General features: G+C 42.9%; 1 protein-coding gene across 1 annotated transcript in view; it reads right to left on the minus strand.

Moving 5' to 3' along the window:
- Positions 1-1765: 1765 nt before the first annotated feature.
- The window catches only part of LOC120548985 (transcription factor IIIB 90 kDa subunit-like), a 172579-nt gene continuing 149053 nt past the window's right edge, over positions 1766-25291 (minus strand). Inside the window, exons 17-19 of the mRNA XM_039785497.1 lie at positions 14379-14430; positions 5276-5435; positions 1766-4107 (exon numbers count right to left, since the gene is read on the minus strand). Coding sequence (XP_039641431.1) covers positions 4076-4107; positions 5276-5435; positions 14379-14430 — 244 coding nt within the window. The 3' untranslated portion in view covers positions 1766-4075. The remainder of the gene's footprint in view (positions 4108-5275; positions 5436-14378; positions 14431-25291) is intronic.

Here is a 25291-nt window from a genome sequence, read left to right on the forward strand (position 1 = left end):
TTTCCATGGCTGATGCTGGAACGATAACCGTTTTTGGATCACCATTTGCCCCAACAAGACAAATCAGTGCGTGTAAAGGCTCAGTATACATCATGTGACGTAAGTGCCTCCTCAGTTTCAGATTTCCTCCCACTCTGAGGAGTGACTCACTTTTCTATAGAATCTCTTCACACACACCCGGAGACACCTAATATCTCTGGAAACAATACCTTCAGAAAACGGTGACGCTGTGCAGGTGTTACATGATCCAGCATTACCAGTGAAATCTGTCTCATCGGATCAAAAGCATCCCTGATGATGGGAGAGGGTGTCGGGTCACGAATAGACCTGCTGCTGTAGTCTGTCATGAGTAGAGTTCAGGGTGAGTTCAATTCTACACAGAGATGATGAAAAGAAGGCTGAAAAAACTATTACAAACTGCATGAGTGAGACAAACCCCCAGGGGATTTAAAAAATAAAATAAAAAATCAGGGGAAAGAAAGTTGATAGTAACAGGTGAATAGACATAAAAGCCCAGTGAGCACAACATGACAAAATCAACATTAACAAAATCAGAAACAACATGAAGAGAAACTAAATAGTAAAATGAGATACTTTGACACCGGAATCCATCCTTGGTGAGGAGCACAGCTGTATTTAAATCAAATCTCTGATACGGCACTTCTCTGATCATGAACCACGACGTCGCCAGTTCAAATCAGCATATTGTTGTCCAATAAAAAGGCACACAATGTTCAAAATAAACCTTAAAAAATAAAAGTCAAGTAAGTCAAAGTCTCAAATCATTCAAGACGAGGTCAAGTCAAGCGGAGATCCAATTCAAAGTCAGTCTCGCATTGCCAGACCTTCCTCCACAGCGCTGCTGAACACAGAATTTCAGGACGGGAGAAAAACGTGCTCTGGTTTATTGGCATTTCTTTAAACCAATCACAATCGTCCTGGGCGGCGCTAAAAGCCGGACGGAGCAACAGTGCCTCTGCAAAATAGCCTCGGGAAGGAACTTGTTTTGGTGGAAGATGTGTACGTTCAAAAGTAGCAGAGATCTGAGGAGCAGTTAACCATAGTCCTCACAAATCCACCGGAGGTTAGAACGCCAACACAAAGAAAGAGGAAGGTAACGAAAATACGGCCGAAAAGGAGGACATCCGGCGGAATTTCCGGCGGTAATAGAGCAATCCCGGAAGTGGAATGTTATGATGTACAATGTGCAAGTCACATGTCTGTCAGGTCTTGAAGGGATAGGTCAGATGTTTGCTCAGTGTGGTAGTATGAGCTTCTTCTCCATAGCCAGTGTGTTAGCTCCAGTAGACGGGGGTCGGCACGTCCCCAGTTTGGAGAATCAGGCAGGAGTGCCGACACGGAAAATAAGCAATGTCCCGCTGTGGACGGTGGGCAGCAGATAAACACATTTAGACACCTAAAAACATCTATATAGGATTAAGTGGACGCTATATTTAGTGTATTTTTAGCGCTTTACCTTGCTGTCAGACAGTCCTTTAGGACAGGGAACTGAAGACGTTATCTCTGACTAACTAACCGATGGAGGTAGCAGTAGAGCAGCAACTCCTGTGTTCTGTGAGGTAAAATGTTGTCAAAGGATGTCTGGTGGCTTCGAAGAGAGCAGAGATAACTGCTTCAGAAAATAAGCAACTGTAAAAAAACAGTTGAGCTGATATGTCAACATAATGGAGTGAGCATGAAGTAATAAGGCTTTTAGACGGTTACACATTTCCTAAAAAAGAAACAAGCAATTTTTTTCCCCCACTGTTTAGTGAAATCTTTACTGTAGCAGCAAATGCACACAACAATATGCAGATGTAACATCATGACTTATAGCAGCGACACAGAGGCAGTGGAGGTTTCTCAAGACGCCTCATTAAATACTGTTGTGTGGACACAGTGTAAAGGCCACAATCATTTGCACCTCCCAAGTACCATTTTTCCCCACACAAAAATCATAAAATCTTAAATACAAAATGAAATCTATTCTCTCATCGGGTTCTCTCTCTTGTTTGGAAAATATAACATTGTAGAGAATGTATGTACATCCTGGCTTTAAAGCCTCTTTGGCCCATGACAGGGCATTGAAGAATATTAAACATAAATCAAATGACACAATCTCATGAATTAATCATAGAGAATCAATTCCATCAAAAAACAATTAAGAAAATCCTGAACCAAATTAATGGCAACCTAAAAAAACCAATCAAACCATCTAATTGCTAATACGAACTTGATCTGAAATTAAAATCTATTTTTGGATTTAATAACATCTCAGCAAACATTGGCACATAACCTGGGATTGCTTAAATTGTTCAAAAGGCAACATTATTGTAATACTTAGCAGAGCAGACAGCATGCGGTCCATGTATCGGCCCACTTATCACCTAAGGCTTTAATAAATATTGATCTGAGCAGTGAGGTTGCTGATTGATCTTACGCTACCTGATTGTTAGATGCTTGTTTCTAAGTACATGTCACTGTTGAGAGAGTATAGGATACTAGCTTTGTGACAGAATTAGTTATCAGGAAGCACTTTAGTAAATATTTGAGTGTTATGAATGCAAAGTGCAAGTCCAAGGATATGTTTTGCATTTTGTTCGACTTTTCTCTTTGCTACATTACACCTCAACAAAACCACAGAGAAAAAAGGTTTGATCCAGAGGAGATAGTTGTTAAATTAAAATAAAAAAAATCATCCTGATGAGTGCTTCACAGAAAACACTGATATGGTATTTTGCAGGACAAAAGATCTATCTATCTTAAATGGATAGTTCAGATGTTTTGCAGTGTGGTAGTATGAGCTACGTCTCCATAGTCAGTGTGTTAGTTACAGTAGATTATGGTCCGCTCTCCCCCAGTTTGGAGAATCAGGCAGGAGTACCGACTCGGAAAATAATCAATGTCCCGCTGTGGACGGGAGCAGCAGCTAAACACATTTTAGACACCTAAAAACGTCTATATCAGTTTAAGTGGACGCTATATTTAGAGTATTTTTACAGCTTTACCTTGCTGTCAGACAGCCCTTTGTGATGGGGAACTGAAGACGTTATCTCTGCTCTCTTTGAAGTCACCAGACTCCTTTGACAAAAACAGGCATTTGTGTCAATGTGTGACTTTGGTGTTTTAAAGAGTTAGTTCAGATTCACACAATGACATAAACAAACTGATGGAGGCAGTGGTAGAGCAGCAACTTCTGTGTTCTGCGAGGTAAAATGACTGAAAATATTCTAAATATAGCGTCCACTTAAACTGATATGTATGTTTTCAGGTGTCTTAAATGTGTTTCGCTGCTGCTCCCGTCCACAGCGGGACATTGCTTATTTTCCGTGTCAGCAGTCCTGCCTGATTCTCCAAACTGGGGTAGGCCGACCCCCCATCTACTGGAGCTAACACACCGACTATGGAGAAGGAGCTAAATACAACCACACTGAACAAACCTCTGAACTATCCCTTTAAGACGGGACTACATTTTGTGAAATACTATATTTATTTACTATATATTTGTGAAATTACAATAACTATTATTTCAGCAGCATTTAAATGACTATATTTCGGTGTGAATGAGGTCCTTACTACATTAAAATATAGTCATTTCAATGGTGTTGAATCAACAATTATATGGAGTCTAGTCATCTAAAAGTTTAGCCCTCTTTTTTATGTTTTAATGACTTCTGACCTGCAAATCCACAAACCAATGCTCACTGGAATATTTCCTACATTTGATTTTGCGGTATTACCACCACAGGAGGCCTGTGACCCACACTGATTAATATACCTGTATCCCTTTATTTCCACTTCACCATCTCTGTCAGCATCCAAGTAGTGCGTCCTCCCAGTTCAGTCCAGTCGAGTTGCCAAATGGGACAAGGAGTGTGATATTTCCATCTTTTGTTTTCTTGCACACACGACCATTTGTTCCTGATGGGAATTCCTCATTTCTCTTGGCATCACAGCTCTCACCTGTAACTGCAGCCATTGTGTGTCCCTGGTAGTAAATGTCTGATGCACTTTCAAGATTCAAAATAGTCCGTACTAGTTGGGGATAATAACCCAGTGAAGACCACTGCTAGAATCAATCGTCGTAATCTCCATCACTTCCATATTCTGCAGGGTGGGACACACAAAGGGACAGATTAGATGCACGTCTTTTACTATTATAGCTGATGTTTTTGGATTAATATTACCGCTGCATGTTGCATTTTACGGTTGTAGATGTACGGCGAGAGATGCTTTAAGAGACAAACACTTTGATTTCAAATGACAGCTCCCATGTGTGACTGTGAGTGGAACTGCACGTACTTGTTAAAGACAAGTAAACATGCTCACTTTCCACAGAATTAACAGAAAAGTAAATTCCACAGAGAAGCTGTGTGCTTTGTGACTTCATGGAGAGAAACAACAGGTCAGATGAGTACAATGTAAAAAAGTGTCACTTGGCTCTCTGCAGGAGGAACAATCCATCAACGGAGTGACAGATTCTGGTTTAATCTCCAGTGCCGGCAGGCGTCCGTCCTGCTCAGCTGTCTCTCTAAAAAGTCTCTACCAGCTCCAGAGGTGCAGCTCTGAGGCTGGCCCTGACCTCACTGGGGAGGGGGCAGGAGCACAAACAAAGAGTTCCCCTACAGGAATCAATTAAGTAGCTCAGGCCTGCGTTTTTTTTTCTCCCAGAGTTAGGGGCCTTAACTTTTAACAACCAGAGACGTAAAGTGAAGAAATGTAATCTTACCGAGGGCTCATTAAAACATAGCAGGAGTCTGAGCCCAAACAGAGCCATGACCCACAGACGCACATTCATTAAAAGAGTCATTCAGACGGTTTCACAATCCAGACACTCGCGGTCCCACTGAGAAGTGACAAAGCAGTTTGTGTCAACTAGACTCAAATGTGCAAATCATCTCTCTCAGCAGTCTTGTTTTCTTTACAGTCAAGAGTTCAGATTTCTTCCTGACTGTTGTGTAGAAGTCTTCCTGATTATCTTGTTTCAAGAAACAAACAATACAATTGATAACTTATTTGTCAATGAGCAGAAAAATTTATCAAAAACAATTTAAATAGATGATTACGTAATTATTGTCAACTTACCAACAAACCAGTCAAATATCGGTAGGTTTCTGCTCCTCCAATGTGCTTGTTGCTGCCTCTATAGCCAATTATGCTTTTTTTGTTGCCTAATTGTTTGTGTAATTACTTACAAACCAGAATAAGTCTCAATTTATGACAATAAACGAGTGATGGATACAAGTCTGACAGACCACGCTGGTTTTAAACTGACCGTTGCCGCCCAGCAGCTCCATGGCGCTGACACAAGCCTCCTCTTCCTCCTCCTCTTCCTCTTCAGCAGCTGCATCGTCGTAGACCACCGGGCCGCTCTCCACCACCACTCCGCTGGCGGGGGCTCCCGCCGCCACAGGCAGGGGGTTGGGGTTGGCAATCTGGGCAAACAGGAAATATTGTTTGGTCGGTAGCAGACGTGCGTTGTGGAGTATTTTTAGTACTTTTTATATTTAATATTTTCCTCTGCGTGACACACGAGTTTCCCCGGGGAAATCTAATCGAGAGCTGGTTTCATATGCCCCACTTCCTTTAAAATGATAAAAATAATAAACAGTAGTATGGTAGTGATAGTGTGTGTGGTGGGGAGCTTTGGGGCAGGCAAAGGAGATATTTCATCTGCTGCAGCATCCCCTGTATATATGACTGAATACAGCATCACTTTTCTCATCTTACCAGAGATGGGGACTCGAGTCACTTAAGAAACAAACCGTGACTTCAGACTTGACTTGCGACCCAAAAGACTTCAGACTTGACTCGGACTCGAGCTTCGAGACTTATTGCTTATTAAATCTAAATTCATTCATGTATTTTTATTTTCTTTTATTGGCACATATACGTTGGGGAAACGTATGACGAGCTGCATGTCCCCTGCCCTTTGCCATAATGTGCAACGTAATGCATGCATTATGCCTTATGTGCACGCACTCCCATAAAAATGCATTGCCGATGGCGACACCAAGTCCTCCCGGAGTTGTGCCTTTTGTCATTAGTTTTGCTTTCAATAACTTGGTAAACAGTGGCAGAAAGCCAATGGCTACATGCAAGGTGTGTGGCGCCAAGATAAATGATGGTGGATCAACAATACAGTGTTAGGGACAGATCAGATGGCCAGAGACTTGAGACTTGACTTGGACTCGTGGCAAAAGACTTAAGACTCGACTTGGACTTCCAAAAAATGACTTTGCAGTCAACTGTGTACTTCGAATTGTACAAAAGGGTCAGAAATTAACCAGAGATCCTCTGGGGGGAAATACCCTTCAGAGTTCATGAAAAGCTTGTGAAATTAAAAATGAAGGGCAAAAATGTAATTAGAGGGCCTTTTATTGCATTTCACCCTTTTCAGATTGTCTTGGCTGAGCTGTCAAATGTTTACGCATGAATATGACCACTTTCCCCCGTGGGCAACCGCAGGGGACTCAAATGGCCTGTAACCAGGAGAGTCTTTCCAGATGCATGCTGGGAGACAAAAACTGAACCGTGTTTGATCAGAAAACAAGCCGCCTGAAACAGAAGGAAATGTTGGCAACAGAAAGAGAAAATAAACAACTGGTGTAATAAAAAAAGGACAAGGGAGGGGACTATTTTCCAGCAGTGAAAACGATGATAAAACAAATGTCAGATTGCGAGTGTGAATGTTTTCATATTTTAGTTCATTTTCCCACAAAAAGGACCGCAGTTCCACCAAATGAACACTAAAAACCAAACTAAAAACAGTTAAATAAAATGGCCACTTAGACAGGCACGAATACAACAGTTATTTATTTTTTTTAAGTTAGTTTGGGGTCAGTTTCACGCAGGGTAGTTCCGTTACCAGTGACAGTTAACTGCTTGGAAGTAGCTACTGTAGTCGAATGCCATAGCTGTCCCTAGTGTAACAATACTACAGGTTATGGTCTGATCATCAGTTTTAATAATCTCAAGTTGTTTTCCCATCAGTTTGGTTGATGACTCTAAATACTACTACATCCATGAGCTTCAGTCACTGTTGCTATGGAGAAGAAGCCAGTCAGAGGCCCGTGTGAGAATTATTCCTTGTTGCAGTTGGGAACAAAAAATTTATCCAGAATCTTCCAGTGAAATGATTCAAACTGCTGAAATGGAAACTACACTTCATTACATCTTGGGTATTATTTTGGTAGCTCTGGCCATCAGTTCTTTGGGTTATGGTAACTGCTGGTCTGGGAACATGGTGACATTGCCAAAACAGGTCCACCTTTAATTGCATGTCAGAGTAAAAGTGAATGCACCTCTAACTTTAGTACGAGACACAAGTACGGCAAGTACAGTAGGTCAAAGTGTGTTGGATGTTTGCAACAGACACTTGGGTAATTATTTTTCCGTTTGTCTAATCCAGAGGTTTGTTAACAACCTGTCGGATGGTCTGACTGCTCGTATTTCATCTAGTTTCTTCTAGTTTTAGTGATGTCACTATGTTCCCAGACCTTACTAATTAACTTGGTGAGTTCAATGTTATTATTAGCTATATTTTTAAGTACACAGTTGTTCATCTTTTGCACTGATGACTCAACCAGGAGTGTTTTATGTCCAAATCCCCTACCATTGATTTAAACTGGAGGTTAACCTGTTGACCTGTTCTTTGCTTGAGGTCTGGTTATACGACTATAACTGACACCTGGCAGCCAATCAGAAATGACTTTTGTACATAGCCATTTAACATATCAATATGGCTCCACTGCAGCAGCACCAAATCAAGTCCATGCAGACCTATTTCACCTGATGACGAGTGATTCAATACGATGCCGTCGGACACAGAAAATGTCCCCTCGTTCTGAAAAACTACTTCAATCTGAGCTGTGTTTGTTTTGCTTAGCGATGAACTGTACAGATATCAAAAGGCAAACAAACTGTGACACCAGGAAAGACAGGCGTAGCCTGGTCCTACCAGACTCTGGTACATTTCATTTGTGCAGAGTCCGGCCACTCTCCATTGACAAGTGTTAACTTCCTTGAAGGCGGGTACTCTGTTGAAGTTTAAAACTATTGGATCTGCCCAGAGCCACTCTGGATCTACCATAACCAATAGCTAACGTCTGGTCGTGACGTATGTCATGCGCATGTGCAACAGGAGGGGAGACCGACAACAACTATTGGCTTATATTTTGCATTAGCATTGCTAGCGTTAGCCTTAGGCCACAACATCATGGCCACCGACACAACTCAGCAAATATTGTTCTTGGTCGGGCTTTAACTTCTGGATATTCGGCAGCGTTGCCACAACGGACCGAATGGCTTCGCTCGCATCTTTCAAGCGCACAGCCTCAATGTCATCGTTCTCAGCCACTCCCTCTGTTCGCTGATTGGACCGCCAAATATTTGGCCAGAGAAAACCCAAGAATATACCGCAAACCCAGACAGAGTACTGAAGGAAAATGAAACTAATAAAATATCTAAAACCAGACTTTCACTTTGCTTTCTGTGTAAATTCTACAGATCCAGCTTTGGAAAGAAACAAATCTACCTTTCTGCAGAGGACACCCATCATCTTCAGTTTTGTCCACAGCGACTAAAAGGAAAACCTGCATGTTATCCATTTCCTTTCAGCCAGGGCTAATTATAAAGCTGGAAGAGAAGCAGGTGGAGGGTCCACAGTGTGACCGAGAGATTCTTCTGTTCTCCTCAGCAACAGGCTGTTAAAGTCTCTGCTGGGGCCCTTCCTTTCTGCAGTCTCTCCCTCCAATTTGCCTCCTTCCTTTCCTCCCACCTTTCTTTTATTTCATGCTTCCTCTAGTTTGGCTCTTTTTTTTTCTACCCACATCCTTCCTCACTTCATCCTTCTCTCCTTCCTTTGTTCCTTTGCACATTGATTCTCATTTTGGCTCCAACACTCCCTCAGTCCTCCCCACTTTTCTGCACTTCTGCTTTTTATATCCTCAGATTTAGATTTTACCCAGCAATATGAGCAGAGAAAATATCCACTGCAAAATCCCAGTGCTTTCCTTTTACCTTCCCTTCTGTCCTTCCCTTTCCCCTCTGTGGATCCCTGCTGACTGACTCTAACCCCGCCAGGCTCCCCGTCACAGGAACCGGACGTGTAATTAAATGCTGGTGAACACAGGCAACAACACGAAAACAAAGAAAAATAGTTAAAATGACCTCATAAGAGCATAAACACGGTGCTCCAGACTAATTAGGAGGTGAGAGCTGTTAAATGGGTCAGGATGAAGGGTCTGGGAGAGGAGATAAAGCTGGGGAGAGGGACCAGCAAAATGTTTTTGTGTTGCTATTAGTCATTACTGTTCACATGAGATAATGTTGCACTACAAACATTGGGTCGCATGTTAGAAGCAGAGACTCAAACTGGAGTAGTTACACTGTTAGCCGTCCGTGTCTCAGTGCTTTAACGAGAAAAAAAAAAACTGCTCGTTAGGAGTGAGAAGGCAACCCCAACCAACTACAGGAAACAAGCGCTCAGAGGGTTTTATGGGTGTGAGGATGCTGACATCTGATAGCCTGCAGTTACTCATGCATGGAACAACTGGCAGAACTAAATTAACGGAGAGCAAACCACAGTCTGGATTAATGCCATGTCTCCAAGTGTTTTAAATGGCATGACAACCAGGAAGTATAAATTACAGAAAACTCCAAAGTTAACAGTCCCTGTTGCATGAAATGATGGTTTGGTTTTCCACATGCTGCACGTTTTGTTTAGCAGTTGCTACGTTCTGGCCACGATTAGCATCATTAAAACCATTTCTACGATGCAGAACAGAGTTGCAATAAAACTATTTTCTGCCTAAATCCAAATGTAAAAGTATCATATAGCAATTATTTAGTTAAATTTGGGACAACTTATTCATATCGTGTACTGCACTGTAGCTGCATTGTCATTTTTACTCTACTGTTTAATCCGTCTTATTCTATCTTAGCTTATTTACATTATTTGATGTTACTTTCATACCATGTTTGATGCCTTTACGTTTCAAGTAAAGCACTTTGAATTGCCTCGTTGTTGAAATTTGCTATATAAACAAATGTGCCTTGATTTTTAAGAAATAGCATCTTGTGTAACTAACAGACTTTAAAGAGATAGTATGGATCTTTTGCAGTGTGGTTGTATGAGCTACTTCTCCATGGTCAGTGTGTTAGCTACAGTAGACGGGGGTCGGCACGGCCCCAGTTTAGAGAAAGACAGGAATTCGGCAGCTAAAATTTAAATCAAACAAAATTCAAATCGACAGGCATTTCCGACGGGAAACTGAAGCAGTTATATCACTCTCTTTAAAGTCATTTTACTTGGCAGAACACGGGTTACTTCTCCAAACTGGTGGCGTGCCAACCCCCATCTAGTGTAGCTAACTGACTATGGAGAAGTAGCTCATACAACCACACTTTAACAGATCCAAACTATCCCTTTAAAAAGGTGTGGACACACTAGGCCGAAAAGAAATGGGGAGCGGAATGAGGTGACTAGAGTTTCTCAAAATCTGACGAAATTTTTTTAAACAGACCTTTGTTGAGCTGAAATGAAGACAGATTCAGGAACTGCATGGCCTATTTCTCGCTTAAAATGTTCTCAGAAACATGTTGCAGTGAACTATTTTAGTACAATATGAGATCGTATTCTGAACAAGCCGCCATTACAGTCCGGCTTTGAATTTCCGGAGAAAACAAACCCATGTGACGCGTTCGTCCAATCAGCTGCCGGTTTTCATTTCTTGGGCAACAATACAGAGTAGCGCCGCCTGCTGCTATGTAGACGTATTACGTTTCTCAAGTCGGCGTTGCGTCAGTGTGTTCCGAGGCAGTTTTTTGGACCTCGGGGACGCGACTGATCATTTCCACTGGCTTTTCTGCCGAGGGTTGGCCGTCTGGTTGGTGTGTAAGCACCTTAAGTCTTTGATAACGTATACAATTGCAACAACTGCTCGGGCTGGTTCTCACACCGATGTTAACAAAATAATCCTAACTTGGGTTCATCTCGTCTGTTTTAAAAAAGGAAGCGCTGAACAATCAGAGCTGGTTCAGCCCTCTGCATCTCTGCTTTATCGGGTGAATGAGGAGGTCACTGCGTTTCGACGAGCTGAAAACGCTGCTCGCCATGTGGTTTACCACCGGCCCGTTGTCCAGACAGCGTCTCTGAGAACCCAACTTCAAATAGACTCTGCCATCAATTGCCAAGACTATTGCTTGCATAAGCAGACTATAGCTGCCACGCCAGAGTGACTGTCTGCAGTTAAAAGCCCCTCTCCCGTGACCTCATCACCCCCTTTCAGATTTCTAAGCCTCTCTCACCCACTGTCTCACCCTGTGCTGTTTGTTCCCTCCACCGGAGCTTCAGACTAAATGTGGTTCAAGGGAGTAGAGGAAGAAGGGAGAGTGCAGCAGAGAACAGCTGGGACACTTTCAATTGGTAGGAATTAACTTGTTACTCCTTCTCTGACTTGTGAAGGGATTGTTTCCTCCCTTGGCTTGTTTGAAAAATGTACAGACTAATTGCTGGATCACTGAAGAGGGTGAAGGAAATCAGTTTGTTGTTAAGCGCCCAACAGAACAAGTTTGGCAGGCGACACCCAACGCACAAACATCTCTTTTCAATATGGCCCTGTCACTGCAACATTACATAACAGGAGCTGCGAGCGTGGAGCAGCCTAAGCCAATGGCGACGGCCGTTTGCTTCCAGTTCCCAGGGGAGGTGAGGGAGTTGCTAAGTAACAAGCCTTGTTGACCCGGCCCCTCGTGGCAATGTTTTTATACTGGTTGACAGAGCCTGAGCTCCCCATTCAGAGCTGCCAACAGCACATGATGGAGAGGGAGACAAAGACTGAGAGCAAGAGCAGGAGGAAGAGAAACATGAAGGGATGGAAAGGAATGTGGAGAAGGAGAGGAAATATAAAAGGAGAATTACGGGAAATAGAGGACAGCAGCAGAGCGAAACATTAACAAGAAGTCATGAGGACATGAGGGAATGAAGAATGAAGTGAAATGGTGAGGAAAAAAAGAAAAAGAGAGGGAGATTTTAATAGGAGAACAGCAGAAAGGGGTGGAGGAATATATGGCAGAGGAGGCACTCTATTCTTTTACGGGTTGCAAGTGAACGCACCATTAAGTCCCGTCTGAGTTGTTTCTCCGACTCGGTAGTGGCCATGGTGCAGTTAGTCTCCTCTGTGTTTTTAGCTGCAGACTGTTGGACGTCCCGCTGTTGGAATCCCTTCCAGTGAAATACAGCCAGACGGCAGTTTAACTGTCAGCATTTTAACCGTGTTTAAGCCAGCTACTAGCTAACAGTAGGCTAACGTTACCTTCTGCCAAGTGTAATACGCTTCAAGTGCAGTGATGCTTCTGCTGCCTGTAATGTCCGTTTCGGAGCACCAGAGAGCAGCACAGGCATTTAAGTGGCACCGGAATCTGCGTTGCTATTCGGTGCAGGTATACCGTACCTCCTAAAGCTTCCGGCTACCTTCTCATTGGTTGAAATAATTAAAATTTTGAGTGCAACCCTCAGAAGGTTCGAGCACTGCCTCACATTTGAGTGTAGCGCTTCCTCCTAGTTGTCTTACTCCTCTACGTTCTCATCATAAAAAAAAATTATAAAAAAAATAAACGCACAGCCAGCGGAACGCAGAGCGGTTTTACAGCTGATCATGTGTAAATATCCTATATACACTGCATGTTGAACATACTGTATATTCATCGATATCATCAAAATAAAAAATAAAAATCTTAAATGCAAACTTTTCAACGGACTTTAGTCCGGTCTAAATAGACCGCAAGGTTTTTCCTGCTGCTCTGTGTTGCTCCATCAATAAGCTGAGCAAAGGGCAAGCTGAGCGTTGGCTTTTTCTACCAGAACAAGGTATCTTTGTTAAGAGTTTTAGGTCTATCGGAGCTTATAAGTGCCCTGATGGTCAGTCACCAAACGCTGTACTGTCTATGCTGAAAAATGAACAGGACCTTAACTTCCCAAACATTGGACTCCTGAAATAACTCCTGCCACTTTGCTTCTTTATGGCGTGACGAAGAGGAACATGGCAGTAGTGGTGAATAGCGAGAAGTAAATCATCAGAAAGAAGACAGATCAGTAGTAAATGTGAAGCAGGGAGGGAAGAAATGACAGTTAGGAATGTGTAAAATGAGATATGGGGGAATAGAAAAAGGGCAGCACAGAGTGTATATGAAGTCCAGAAAGCCACTGTTAAGACTTTGAAGATGATGTGAAGCTAACTGTGATTGAATTTGGGTCCAATTTAAAATCAAATTAAGAAACAAAGTTGGGAAAAGTGGCCTGTATCTCCCTGAAGATGGCTGCTGAAAGCTGTGGAGCTGTAAATGGGCAGCATGAGGACATCCTGTTCAAAGACATGACGTTTACCTGGGTTTAGTTAAGCAGATAGGGCACATATTGTATTCTTTCTGGATTCATCTAAAAGCTGACGAAGGGCCAACAGAAGCCCATCACTGCAGGCTGGTAAAAAAAGAAAAGCCCTCTAAAGTGCTGTTTAAGACATTTTTATGTCCAAGTTTAAGGCCGTATTTATTTTAAGACCCTGTCAGAGGTTTTTAGGAGCAGTGAACGCCCTGGAGGGAGAAGGAGAGCAGAGGAGGAGTAATAATGGAAGGGCAAACAAAGACGAAGTGAGGTTCACCTCTCACACGGTCTGAGTGGAGATTCATTTATCGCCCGTCCGCTCTGAAGGAGATCTGAGCAATCAGCAATTAGATTTTAATGGCCGAGCAGGAGAAACAGACAGGGAATTACAACCTCCGTTCCAGTCACAGCTTCATTATGTGGAGACAGGAAGCCTCTGGGTTTGGATCTCTTTTAGAAAAGTTCAAAGTCTGGTGGTACTCTAAATTTCTTAGTCCTTTGCAGTGGCCCAGGTTCGAATCCGACCTGTGGCCATTTGCTGCTTGTCTCTCTCTCCCCCTTCCCTGTATATCCACTATCGCATAAAGGGAAAACCGAAAAAGGTGTGTGTGTGTGTGTGTGTGTGTGTGTGTGTGTGTGTGTGTGTGTGTGTGTGTGTGTGTGTGTGTGTGAGAGAAAGAGAGTGAGGCAGAGAAGATAACAGTGAGTGAATAACTGAGTGAGTGTTTTAGAGGAAAAAGCGAAAGGTGGAAGTTATCTGTTCGAATGATTGACTGGGTGACTGAGTATTTGTGTGTGTGTGTGTGTGTGTGTGTGTGTGTGTGTGTGTGTGTGTGTGTGTGTGTGTGTGTGTGTGTGTGTGTGCATGCGTGCGCGGGCACACGCGCGCAGGAGGGCAAAGCGGGGTCTAAGTGGGCGAGTGAGAAGGCCAAGCAGAGGGCATTGAGTGACAGAGACGAAGAGCAGATGTGGTGAAGATAGACCGAAGGCTCACCTGCTCCACAGCCAGCTTCTTGCTGGGCTGTCCGCTGATGAACGGCTGCAACCTGCAAGACAAACAACAACACAGTGCCATTTTATATTTTACATATTGTCAACATCTTCATTCGTTGCCTTATATAAAACAATACTTTTTTATTGGACATATAAAAGTAACAATCCTAATCTGCTACCTTGCATCTTGGATTTAAAGATGTTGAATTCATAAGGCTCTCTACCTTAAAGTTTCAAATAGCCATCATCTGTTTCATTTGGCACTGGAAATGTAGAAATGTAAGGGATACCGAATTTTGCCATTAACTAGGGGTGGGAAAGACCAAAGAATGTGGTTTTAATCTGATACCAAGTAATACCAGGGCCAGAATCACTGTACCAATACGGATACTCTTAGTATTAAAGGGATACTTCACCGATTTAGCATTCAGCTTTGTATCAGTAGAAACCCGATAGTATTTCTGAATGACCGTGCTTCCCTCCCTCATGTCCCCCTGAGATGAGAGATTTCTGCATATGGGGCCTGGAAAAAATCTTCCGATGACGTAAAATGACGATTTTTGCGTCATCGGAAGATTTTTGGGCCAGAGGCAAAGGACTACAGCCAGTATTAGGATCTACTTCCGTATGTTTTCAACACGCCCACAGGGGGTTGGACTGCCGAGTCTGGCCGAGGTATTACGAATGAAAACGACTGTCAGCCATCTTGAAGCTTCGCTAAACAGGCTCTCCGTTTTCAGCAGAAAACATTTACAACAATTATCTGCATTCAAACTACCGGACGTGTGTACCACCGGGATACATCGGTACAGATCGGAGAATATGTAGGAAACGTTATTACAGACGGAATACTCGGCACACTACGTGAGCTTCGCCTGCACGGAGACCAGCGGTGTCGCTCAATGCCGCTAGCCGGCTAGGGGACATCCTCATCGGCTAGGTGGAAAGCTAACGCTAGCTGTCCACCTGTCCCAGCCATCCTGCTTGCAAGTGTCTGCTCATTAAACAACAAGCTGGATTACATCTTCCTTCAACGAAACTCCCAACGTGAGTTCAGAGACTGCTGTGTTTTTGTTGTTGTGGAAACATGCCTGAATAGTGTACTGGACTGTCCAGCTACCAGGCCTGCTAGCCCTCCGAGCTAGAGATGCTCTGTCGCCAGGTAAAAGAGATGGGCTGTGTTAACAAGGAGTGGTGCAGAAATGTGGTGATTTGTATCCATTTAACTGCTAACTGCTGGTGGAGTTTGTGACTGTTAAATGCCGACCATTCTACATTGCACGCTAATTCACGGCTGTGTTTATGCTCGGTGTTTACAGCCCACCAAGCGCTAATGCAAGTATGTGTTAGCTGAACTTTACGAAGGCTATAAAGTGTGTGTACTAGCCTGTGTAGCCTGTGTATGTAGCCTGTTTCGTATGTCGTTTTTATATAATGTCGTTTTTATATAATGTCGTTTTTATATAATGTCGTTTTTATATATGTTAAATGTGTAACACCACTTGAGTCACGATGAAACGTTGTTTCGTGTATATGGTTGAAATGACAATAAAACACGCTTGAGTTGAGTTGAATGCCTCTGTCGGTCTGTCAAGCGGTAGGCGTGGCTTCGGAGTGGACTCAAAGCAACGAAGCAGGTGCATTCTGGGATTTGGTGTTTTTCATCCATATAAGACCAAAACACATTTTCTGGCTTTTCTCGGCCTAGAAGGCACCAATTTCAATTTTTTTTTCACATTTCTACTACATAAGTGACCCAATTTAAAGATATATTCAGCTTTCCAGCGGTGAAATATTCCTTTAAAAGTGGCTAAGGCACTATCATGTAATGGAGAGCCATGTGTCATTAAAAGGCTACTTCTGATTACACTTTCATCACTGAATAGCTTTCCATTACGAAGTGCTTTTTGGGTGGTCGACAAGCTTCAGAACCCCCACCCGCACCCCCACCCCCGACACCTTTCAGACATCAGCATTGGGGCACATTTCCGAAACCATCAACCCAACATACACTGCCAATTCACGCAGTGATTGGCCAGCTTTGTGGATGTGAGACGGTAAGCTGGGTTTGAACTTCTCTCGAGCTCTTTTTTTATTCATAAAACCACTATTTCTTTCACTTTTTGTCTTCCACGAGATACTGCCTGAAAATGTGCGTCCCATATTAAAAAACATTGCGTCTCCCTCGACTTTATCATAGCAGGCTTTTCATTCTGCCTTCGAGTGTGGCTGTTCAGAAACCGACCCTAACATTTTACAGCCATGCTAGCAGCTTTGTGAGGCTGCACTCAGGCACAGAAGTGCTTTATGCTAAATGCTAAATTCAGCATGCTCAAAATGACAATCGTACCATGCTGCAGGTATAATGTTTCGCATGTTCATCACATTAGTTTAGCATGTTAGCATAACAACAGTCCCTAATTAAAGTACAGTTGAGGCTGATTGGATTTTTGCAGGTATTTGATGATAAACCAAAGTATTGGACAAAGAAGTTTTTAAGGATTGAGAGGATCTCCAAAGTTATTAGGATTCATCCGCTGGGCACAAAGGACATCTGTACAAAAAATTTGAAACAATCCATCAAAAAGAAGTTGAGCAAAAAGAAAAGAACTTCTTTGTATGCGTACGGTTCCTAATCTTAAACCAGGACAGGCACTGGTAACAGCAAGAACAAACGTGGGTATCGCAGCCGACTTCAGGGGATGAAAAAAGTGAAAGACATAATTATTAATAACCATTGTAATATTAAAAGTCATACTGAACAACAATTATTGCTGACTTTTGCCATCTTCATAGAGGGCACAGCTGGATATTATTAACATTCTGCGAGGGCTCCTTGCAACTTGTATTACAATATATTTATATATTCATTACTCTCTTTATTGCAGGATTTACGGTTGACACAATAAAGGTTGAGGATTTCATTTTGATTACTACCGCTGCTCTTTGAGTCTCTCTTGGCTTCAGGCGACCGGCTCAAATTACCCGGCATCTGATGGGAGCGACAGAAGAAAAAAAAGAAAAAGTGTGTGTGAATGTAAAATGAGACCAGAACTGTGACTGACAGGCAGACCGGCTGTCTGTGAGCACAATCTCTTCCTAGACAGTCACAGAGATAATCAGCCATGAATGTACCACCGGCAGTAATTCCTTAGCAGCCATCCCCACCGTCCCAGTGGCTGGAATTAGCACAGTTCCCGGAGGCTCCCCGCCCCCTTCCCTGCCCACCCGGCCCGGCGCTGAGCCCTCCCTGGAGGCTTACAGTAAGTGCTCAACTCTCACTGATAAAAGAGAGAACGCGACTGAGCTTTTAATTAATGTGCTTTAACCAGGGGAAAGAAGGGGGGGGGAAGGAACACGGGAGGATGGGTAACAGAGAATGTGGCATCTTCACCCGCAACACTACCCCCCCCTCCTTTCTCAAAGCTCATTAGAAAATCCCAACCAGGCCGGCGAATCGCTCCCCGCTGAGAGAACTATTCAGGGCCCCGGTACATGTGCAAGACTATATTCGCTCCCCTGGGCCCTGACCCGGACACTGGAGGGAGGGAGGGAGGGAGGGAGGAGGAGGGGGAAAGAAAGGAGGGAGGGATGAGAGGAAGGTAAGCAAACAGGCAGAGAGGTGGGGAAAGGGTGAAGAGGAGAAGGAGGGCACAGGGATAGAGGGTACAAAGGATCAAGCTAACAATGGGATGGACTCAGGGCACTGAGGAGGATATATGGCACCAAGAAAAGAGGAGCGGAGAGATTGAGGGTATAAGGCAGCAGAGAAGCAGGTAAGGAGGGAGGTAATAAGGAGAAAAGGGTTGGAAAGGGAGCGAGGGAGGAGGAGGGTGGGAGAAGAAAAGATGGGAGGAGAAAAAAAGAGGGAGGTGTTCGAAGAACAATCTGAGAAATCGCATTAAATCTCATCAAAGATCGTTGACCTGCCTGTGACTCCAATTACATGTGGATCAATAATCAATACAAGACAAATAATTCCCCTCCACCCACCGTCACTGATAAACTGCCCGGACCCTGCTGGTCGTGGGCGCTGTTATCACACGCTAAGTTCACCAACATCTAACATTTACTGTCAATTAATGGCTCTGCTGATCAGCAGAAAATATTGAGACCATTTCATTATTACAGTCATTCGTCAGGTAAAATGCCTTTTCCTTGGTTTTATGTCCTTGCAATGGAGTATTTTTTGCATTTCGGACATCTGGTCGAATAAAAACAAGACATTCGAAGTTGTCACCTCAGGCTCAGGGACAAAACAATATAGATTAAAAAAAGATGAATATTTTCGTTTCATTGCTTAATGCTGAAGCCACTTGTTCATTAGCAGACTCAGATGGTTCTAGTTCCAGATGGGTTTAACTCAGTCACAATACTCGTGCTGGCAACTGACCGTTGAAACATGCTCGATATTTGCAGTGTGGCCAGATGTAGTAGTCTGGTTTTTATTAATAAGTTGTTATTGATCATCATTGTTAAATGGTGATTCAGCCTTCGATATGGCTGCTTCATCAACTCCGACGGAATAATCTACTTTAGGTCGTCGGCATCACCAGCGGTCAATACAATAATGACAAAGGGTCAGAGGTCAGGGAACATCGGTGAGCCTCGAATGATCAATAAGGAGAACAATGAGGGTTAAGGGAGTGAAATAAAGAGGCATTTCTTTAGTGGCGTGGTTCTATGGATGGCTAAGTTGGTCCAAACTGGAAAATCTTGTTTGGATGGACTGAATTTTGGTACAAATGTTCACGTTCCCCAGAGGATGAAGCCTACTGACTTTGGTGATTCTCTGACTTTTCCTCTAGCGCCCACATCAGGTCAAACATTTGAATTAGTCCAATACTTTTGCTTTATGAACAAACCTCTGCAAAACTAATGACGCTCCCATCAGCCTCAGCTGTAATTTGTGTTTACTGCTCATTAGCAAATGTTTGCACGCTCACACGCTAACCTACAATGGTGAACATTCCACCTGCTAAACATCGTCATCATGCTATACCATTGTTAGTATGAGCTATGTTGGCATTGTTAGCATTTAGCTCCCAGTTAACCAACTGTCTGCAGTTAGATTAGATAGTTAAACTAAAGTCTTGATGGAAGATGTTTGTCATACATTCAAAATGCTTTTTCAGTTCTGAATTTCAAAAAACAGAGCAGTGCTCCCAATGTAGATATGAAGGGCTCATTCTAAGGTGATGAATTCACAATTCTTAGTTTCAGGTTATTATACATACAGAAAAAATAATTATGAATATTATATTCTATTTTTGCCAATAGACCCCCACCCCTTCGAAGGTTGTTGAGGTGGTTTGGGCATCTGGTAAGGAACGCCCAGTTGGAGCTGGGAAAGGGAAGTTTGGGGTCCCCTGCTGGAGCTGCTGCCCCCGCGACCCGACACCGGATAAGCGGCCGAAGATTGATGGATGGATGGACTCCCCCACTCCCACCTAAATCCAACACTGGTTATTCAGGATACTCCACAATAATCTATAATAAAATCCTCCAAATCCGCAATCACACAAACGGGACCGGGAGTCTCTGGAGTCTTTTACAATGAGATATTGCATAATGAAACCAGGAGCTGCTGCTGTGTATAAAGTCAAATCTCTCTCTCTCTCACACACACACACACACACACACACACACACACACACACACACACACACACACACACACACACACACACACACACACACACACACACACACACACACACACACACACACACACACACACACACACACACACACACACACACACACACACACACACACACAGTACACATCCTCTCTCTCATTACCACATTAACTTCTCCCATGATTCCATTTCCTGCATTAGAACCATTTCACATTAACGTAACAGCCCGTCATCTTATAGATCTTTTAATCGTGCAGTGTGTTGTTTATGCTGCCGTTTGTGTGTCATTCTCACATTTTGTTGTAGTTTAGCTCGTTAGCATCGAGGTGAGACATTCCTACAAGTATCTTGTTGTATTCAACCTTGCTCACTGGTGATTGCATCCGATTATTTTATTTTAATCAACTTCTACTTCCCACCATGCTTCTGTGTTTTAGCGCTGCACAAATAAACCAAATGTAAAAGGGAATAAGTTCATTATTCGTACGATAATCCGATCAATAACATGACGAGAAGGAAGGATGAGACGGAGAGGAGAAATGATCTGCAAACTGGGGGTTGAATAAAATTAGTTCTGCGAGGAGCTCGGATGTACATAAATGAAGATAATAATCGGAGCTTCCAACTCGATTTTCCAGCTGGGGACCGGATCCTCCGAGGAACACATGCACACAGAGAGAAACGCGCACACACACATAGCCTCCTTCAGCACAATTAAATCAGGCATAATCACAATAAACCCACACACGCAACTACTTGTGGTGCCCACTCATACTTTCCCAGAGACAAAAGTACACACACACACACACACACAAGTATACACACAATGCAGACTCACACAAACTCTCACAAATGAGAGTTGTGTCCATTCAGACTGCAGTGCATTGTGGGCCGGTGTGCAGCTTGGCAGGAGAAGATGCAGATTAAGCCAAAAGAACTGATTGTGTTTTCTTCTGCTCTGGCTGGCTGGTCCGTACAGCACTGACCCCATTCAACACACACACACACACACACACACACACACACACACACACACACACACACACACACAATAACCCAGTAACCCATCCGCGGCCGTTTGATGAGAGCTGTGACATTTCTCCAGATGGATGGGATTTCTGGGTCATTTAGCGGCTGGCTGAGCACTGCGGCGCTTGGTTCGTCCTTCGCTAATATTCTTGGGGGCCCTGACTGGTCTTGTGAACAGAGATTAGCCATTCATTGAGACGGGCGGCTCTTGATGGCTGTGGGCTAAACACGGACACCTTTGCACGCACACACACACACACACACACACACACACACACACACACACACACACACACACACACACACACACACACACACACACACACACACACACACACACACACACACACACACACACACACACACACACACACACACACACGTTTTATATAATTATCATATATTGTGTGTTTCATAAAGTATCGTAGTGTGAGAGTAAGGCAGTGTTGACTCTGTGTGTGTGTCGTCAGAGGCTGGTGGCGTGACCAGACAGGAGGATCACAGTGTTGCACACCACTAATCACACAAATGGGGAGGCTCACACGACACACACGACACACACGACACACACACACACACACAGCTACAAAAGCCAGACCTTCAGCCATCAAAAAAATGTATTCTTGAAACATTTGATCTTAGAAGCACTTCAGTTCCTGACATTATTTGATGCTTAAATTCCAAAGATCCAATGTGATTTCACCTCTCTGACTCTGGGGCGGTGCAGTGAAATCGCCCTTTAACCTCACCCAGCAGCGTTACTCTCTACTGTCATCTAGCTCCGGCTGCATTACGGCAAAAAGAAACAATTACATCTGAATTTACAGACGAATGTATCATTGAATGGACCTTAAAGTGAACTTAAAAATAACGTTAAAGAAAAGAAAAAAAGCATTTAAAACCAAAAACAAGAGGCGGGTAACAGAATTAATTGCAAGCTTTGATGTTTCCAACTTTATAAGCTGCAATTTAGGAACATGTTTCTCAACCCTCTTCTGTTCTCTTCTTTGAAGTATAATACACCACACGATATTTCTATTCTACACATATTATGCAATAAACATCTCTCAAACTGAACTGTACACAAAATGTAGCTTCTTGATTTAAGCAGTAAAACAATGGAAGGTGAAAGGACAGGAAAAGTACAAAATATAGAGAAACAAAAAGTGATTAAATTAAATATGTATAACAAATTAAAGAATATGAATGTACAACTAACAATAAATAAAAACATTGTTTTTCAATTGTTTTCGAATCCAATAATAATAAAACATTCTAAACCCTTTCTGACGGGGAACTGAAGCCGTTATCTCTGCTCCCTTTGAAGCCACCAGACTCCTTTGAAAAAATATGACTTCACAGAACACAGGAGTTGCTGCTCTACCGCTGCCTCCATCCATCTAAGCTTTTAAAATACCAAAGTTTACGTCTTTTTTTTAAATGAGTCGAGAAGCCGGCAGCAAAGCCTAACTTCACTTCAAATGTTATCAGAGAAATGTTATCCCCTCGTTGTAAAATGATCATAAATCGATACTAGAGTAGCCTACTTCCTTGTTCACTGTACTTGCAATGAGTGAAATGCAGAGGAGGAGAATGAAACTAGAGCTTCTGTCTCCACAAAACCATCTGTTGAGTGTCTGATGGGCTATTTTATTGTGCTTTAGAACGTAATCGCTATGAAACTATCATTAAAAATAATCTCTCTCTCTCACTCTCTCATTCTCGAGTATGTGAGGTTAGCTGTTAACGTGTAACTGCCCACACATTTCCAGCACGCAAGGTAACCAGTACGCATCGCTCCTGGGTTGTTACCCAGGCATAAGTCTCGCAATGCCAGACGGTCTGGCTAGTCCACACAGCATTCCTGGATGGGGAAAAAAAACTTGCTTTGGTTTATTGGCATTTCTGTAAACCAAACACAATTTGCCTCTGCAAAATAGCCTCTGGAAGGAACTTGTTTTGGTGGAACATGTATATGTTCAAAAGTAGTTTTAGGCGTGCAACAGAAAACTCAGATTGGACAGATAGTCTAGCTAGCTGTCTGGATTTACCCTGCAGAGATCTGAGGAGCAGTTAACCATAGTCCTCACAAATCCACCGGAGTTTACAACGTCAACACAAAGAAAGAGGAAGGTAACGGACATCTAGCGAAAAATTTGGGACATCAGGCGGAATTTCCGGCAGCACCTGAACAATCCCACAAATGAAACGTCGTCAATATAGACTACCCAGGGATCAACCCGTGTTGACTGGCTTGGTTTGAATTGACATTAGACAAAAGAAGGGCTGAAGACGTTAGTGTGAAAGAGGTAATAAAGGCATTGGTATTAAATGGAGACGGTTTTATAACCTGTTAAAAAGTCATTGCAGCTGCTTTAACCTGTTCTTGATATTATGTGAGAAATGGGGAAAAACAAGCATCAGCAAAGTCCTCCACAGAACAGACGCCCGTTTGCTGCATAGTTTGGGGATTTCTTGACATTTTGGTAAAGGAAACGTTCCTTTAATTAGTATGCAGAAATTCTTAAAACTTTATCAAAAGGAAGTGGGCATTTAAAGTTGTAATCCCTCCCTGTGGGACGAGCTTCCCACCATCAGCAGGAAATCACATCGTATTAGTATTCGAAACCATGCTCCAGACTTTACTCAGCTCAGTCTACAACTTACGTCCTCTCCCACTTCATCAAATGTTCATTTTCTCCTCATTTTACTTCCCTGCAGTCTTTAATTCATGCAGGTTTCCTGAGAGGGACCCAGGTTACTGTCTCCGCTCGCATTCATGACTACATGTGTTCTCTGTCCTCGGTTAAGCACTTTAGTCCTGTTTCTTTAGAGTCCATTGTTAACATGGTAGATGGGTTAATGATTTTCTAGGAAGACAGATGGTCTACTCCTATTCACTCATTCAGGTCACCTCTTTGACTTCATCTCAGTTTAGTTTTAGTGCAACCGGAGTCAAATCGTAAAAAAATTAAATAAAAGAAAAACTGTTCCATTGTTCCACTATTCCAAAGCTTTTACTTGAAGTACAGAAACAAACTAGCACTTTGTTTTTCGACTGAGTGAATTTTTAGACGTTTTGGTTCAAGGATTCTTTCAAAATCAACAATAGAGATCATCTGAAACATTTAAATCACACTGCTAATCATCACATTAAGTTTTTGAAACTGCTGCACCTAATGATTATTTCAATTACTAATTAATCTACCAGTTGTTTTCTTGATTTACAGTAAACAATAAATCCATTTGTGAATTTGTTGTCGTTTAAATTGGGGTTCTGTTTCATTTCAGCTCTAATTTTATTCATCCAGCATATATTTACTTTACTTTTTTGATAAAACTTTTGAAAATGTTTGTCATGTTAAAAATATATTTTGGTTGGAATTTCTTGAATATATCTTGAAAATGATTGTGAAAGGTTGTCCCGCTTCCCTTTGCACAAATAGTTTATAAAAATGAGGGAAAAAAGAATTAATTGAATAAATAAAGAAGGTCAATATGAGTCTTCATAGGGTGAGCAGCCTCTCACAATCAAAAACAAGGACTGGATATCAATCCGAAATACAACAGAGGCAATATTTAGTGGATGATTATGGCAGCAAATGTTATGTGTGTTCTCTGAAACGCTCTCCAGCTGACATGCTGGAGGTACGAGCTTTCTGCGTGACAGCGGCGGTTAACCTGCGCTCACTGGGAGAGTCTTGGACTCCCTTGTGGAGGACAGAGGTCAAATGGCCCCGCGGCGGCAGACTTCTCGGCAGACCTCCGTCTCCATGGCGACCATTTACAGCAGCGGGGAGTGGCTCCTGACGCACAGTAAGGGCTCACCGCGCGACACAGAGGCCGTGTATAAATCACTCCCCGAGGAAAACAATGGGGCCATATGGAGCGCACAAACACACGCACACACACACACAGGTTGCTGCCGACCACCTCCAGATCTCACAACACGTGGAGAGATGTGAAGCTGTGGTGAACTTCTCACTCTGTTCAGCCTCCGCCGGAGAAAAGTTCCGGAAAAAACAACATTTTTTGTCTATTCCGTTTTCTTTTTTATCTTGTGCAAAAACGGTAATACAAACAATATTTTTGGGGCGTCCTAGTGACATAATGTTCAGGATGCATACCACATAACGGCAACTCGGCAGTTACTTCAGTGGTGGAAGTAATCCGATCTTTAGTGAAGTCAAAGTTGCAGTACCACAGTGTAGAAATACTCTGTTGTAACACAAGCAGCGGTGGAAG

Source organism: Perca fluviatilis, chromosome 20, assembly GCF_010015445.1.
Source record: "Perca fluviatilis chromosome 20, GENO_Pfluv_1.0, whole genome shotgun sequence".
Lineage (NCBI taxonomy): Eukaryota > Metazoa > Chordata > Actinopteri > Perciformes > Percidae > Perca > Perca fluviatilis.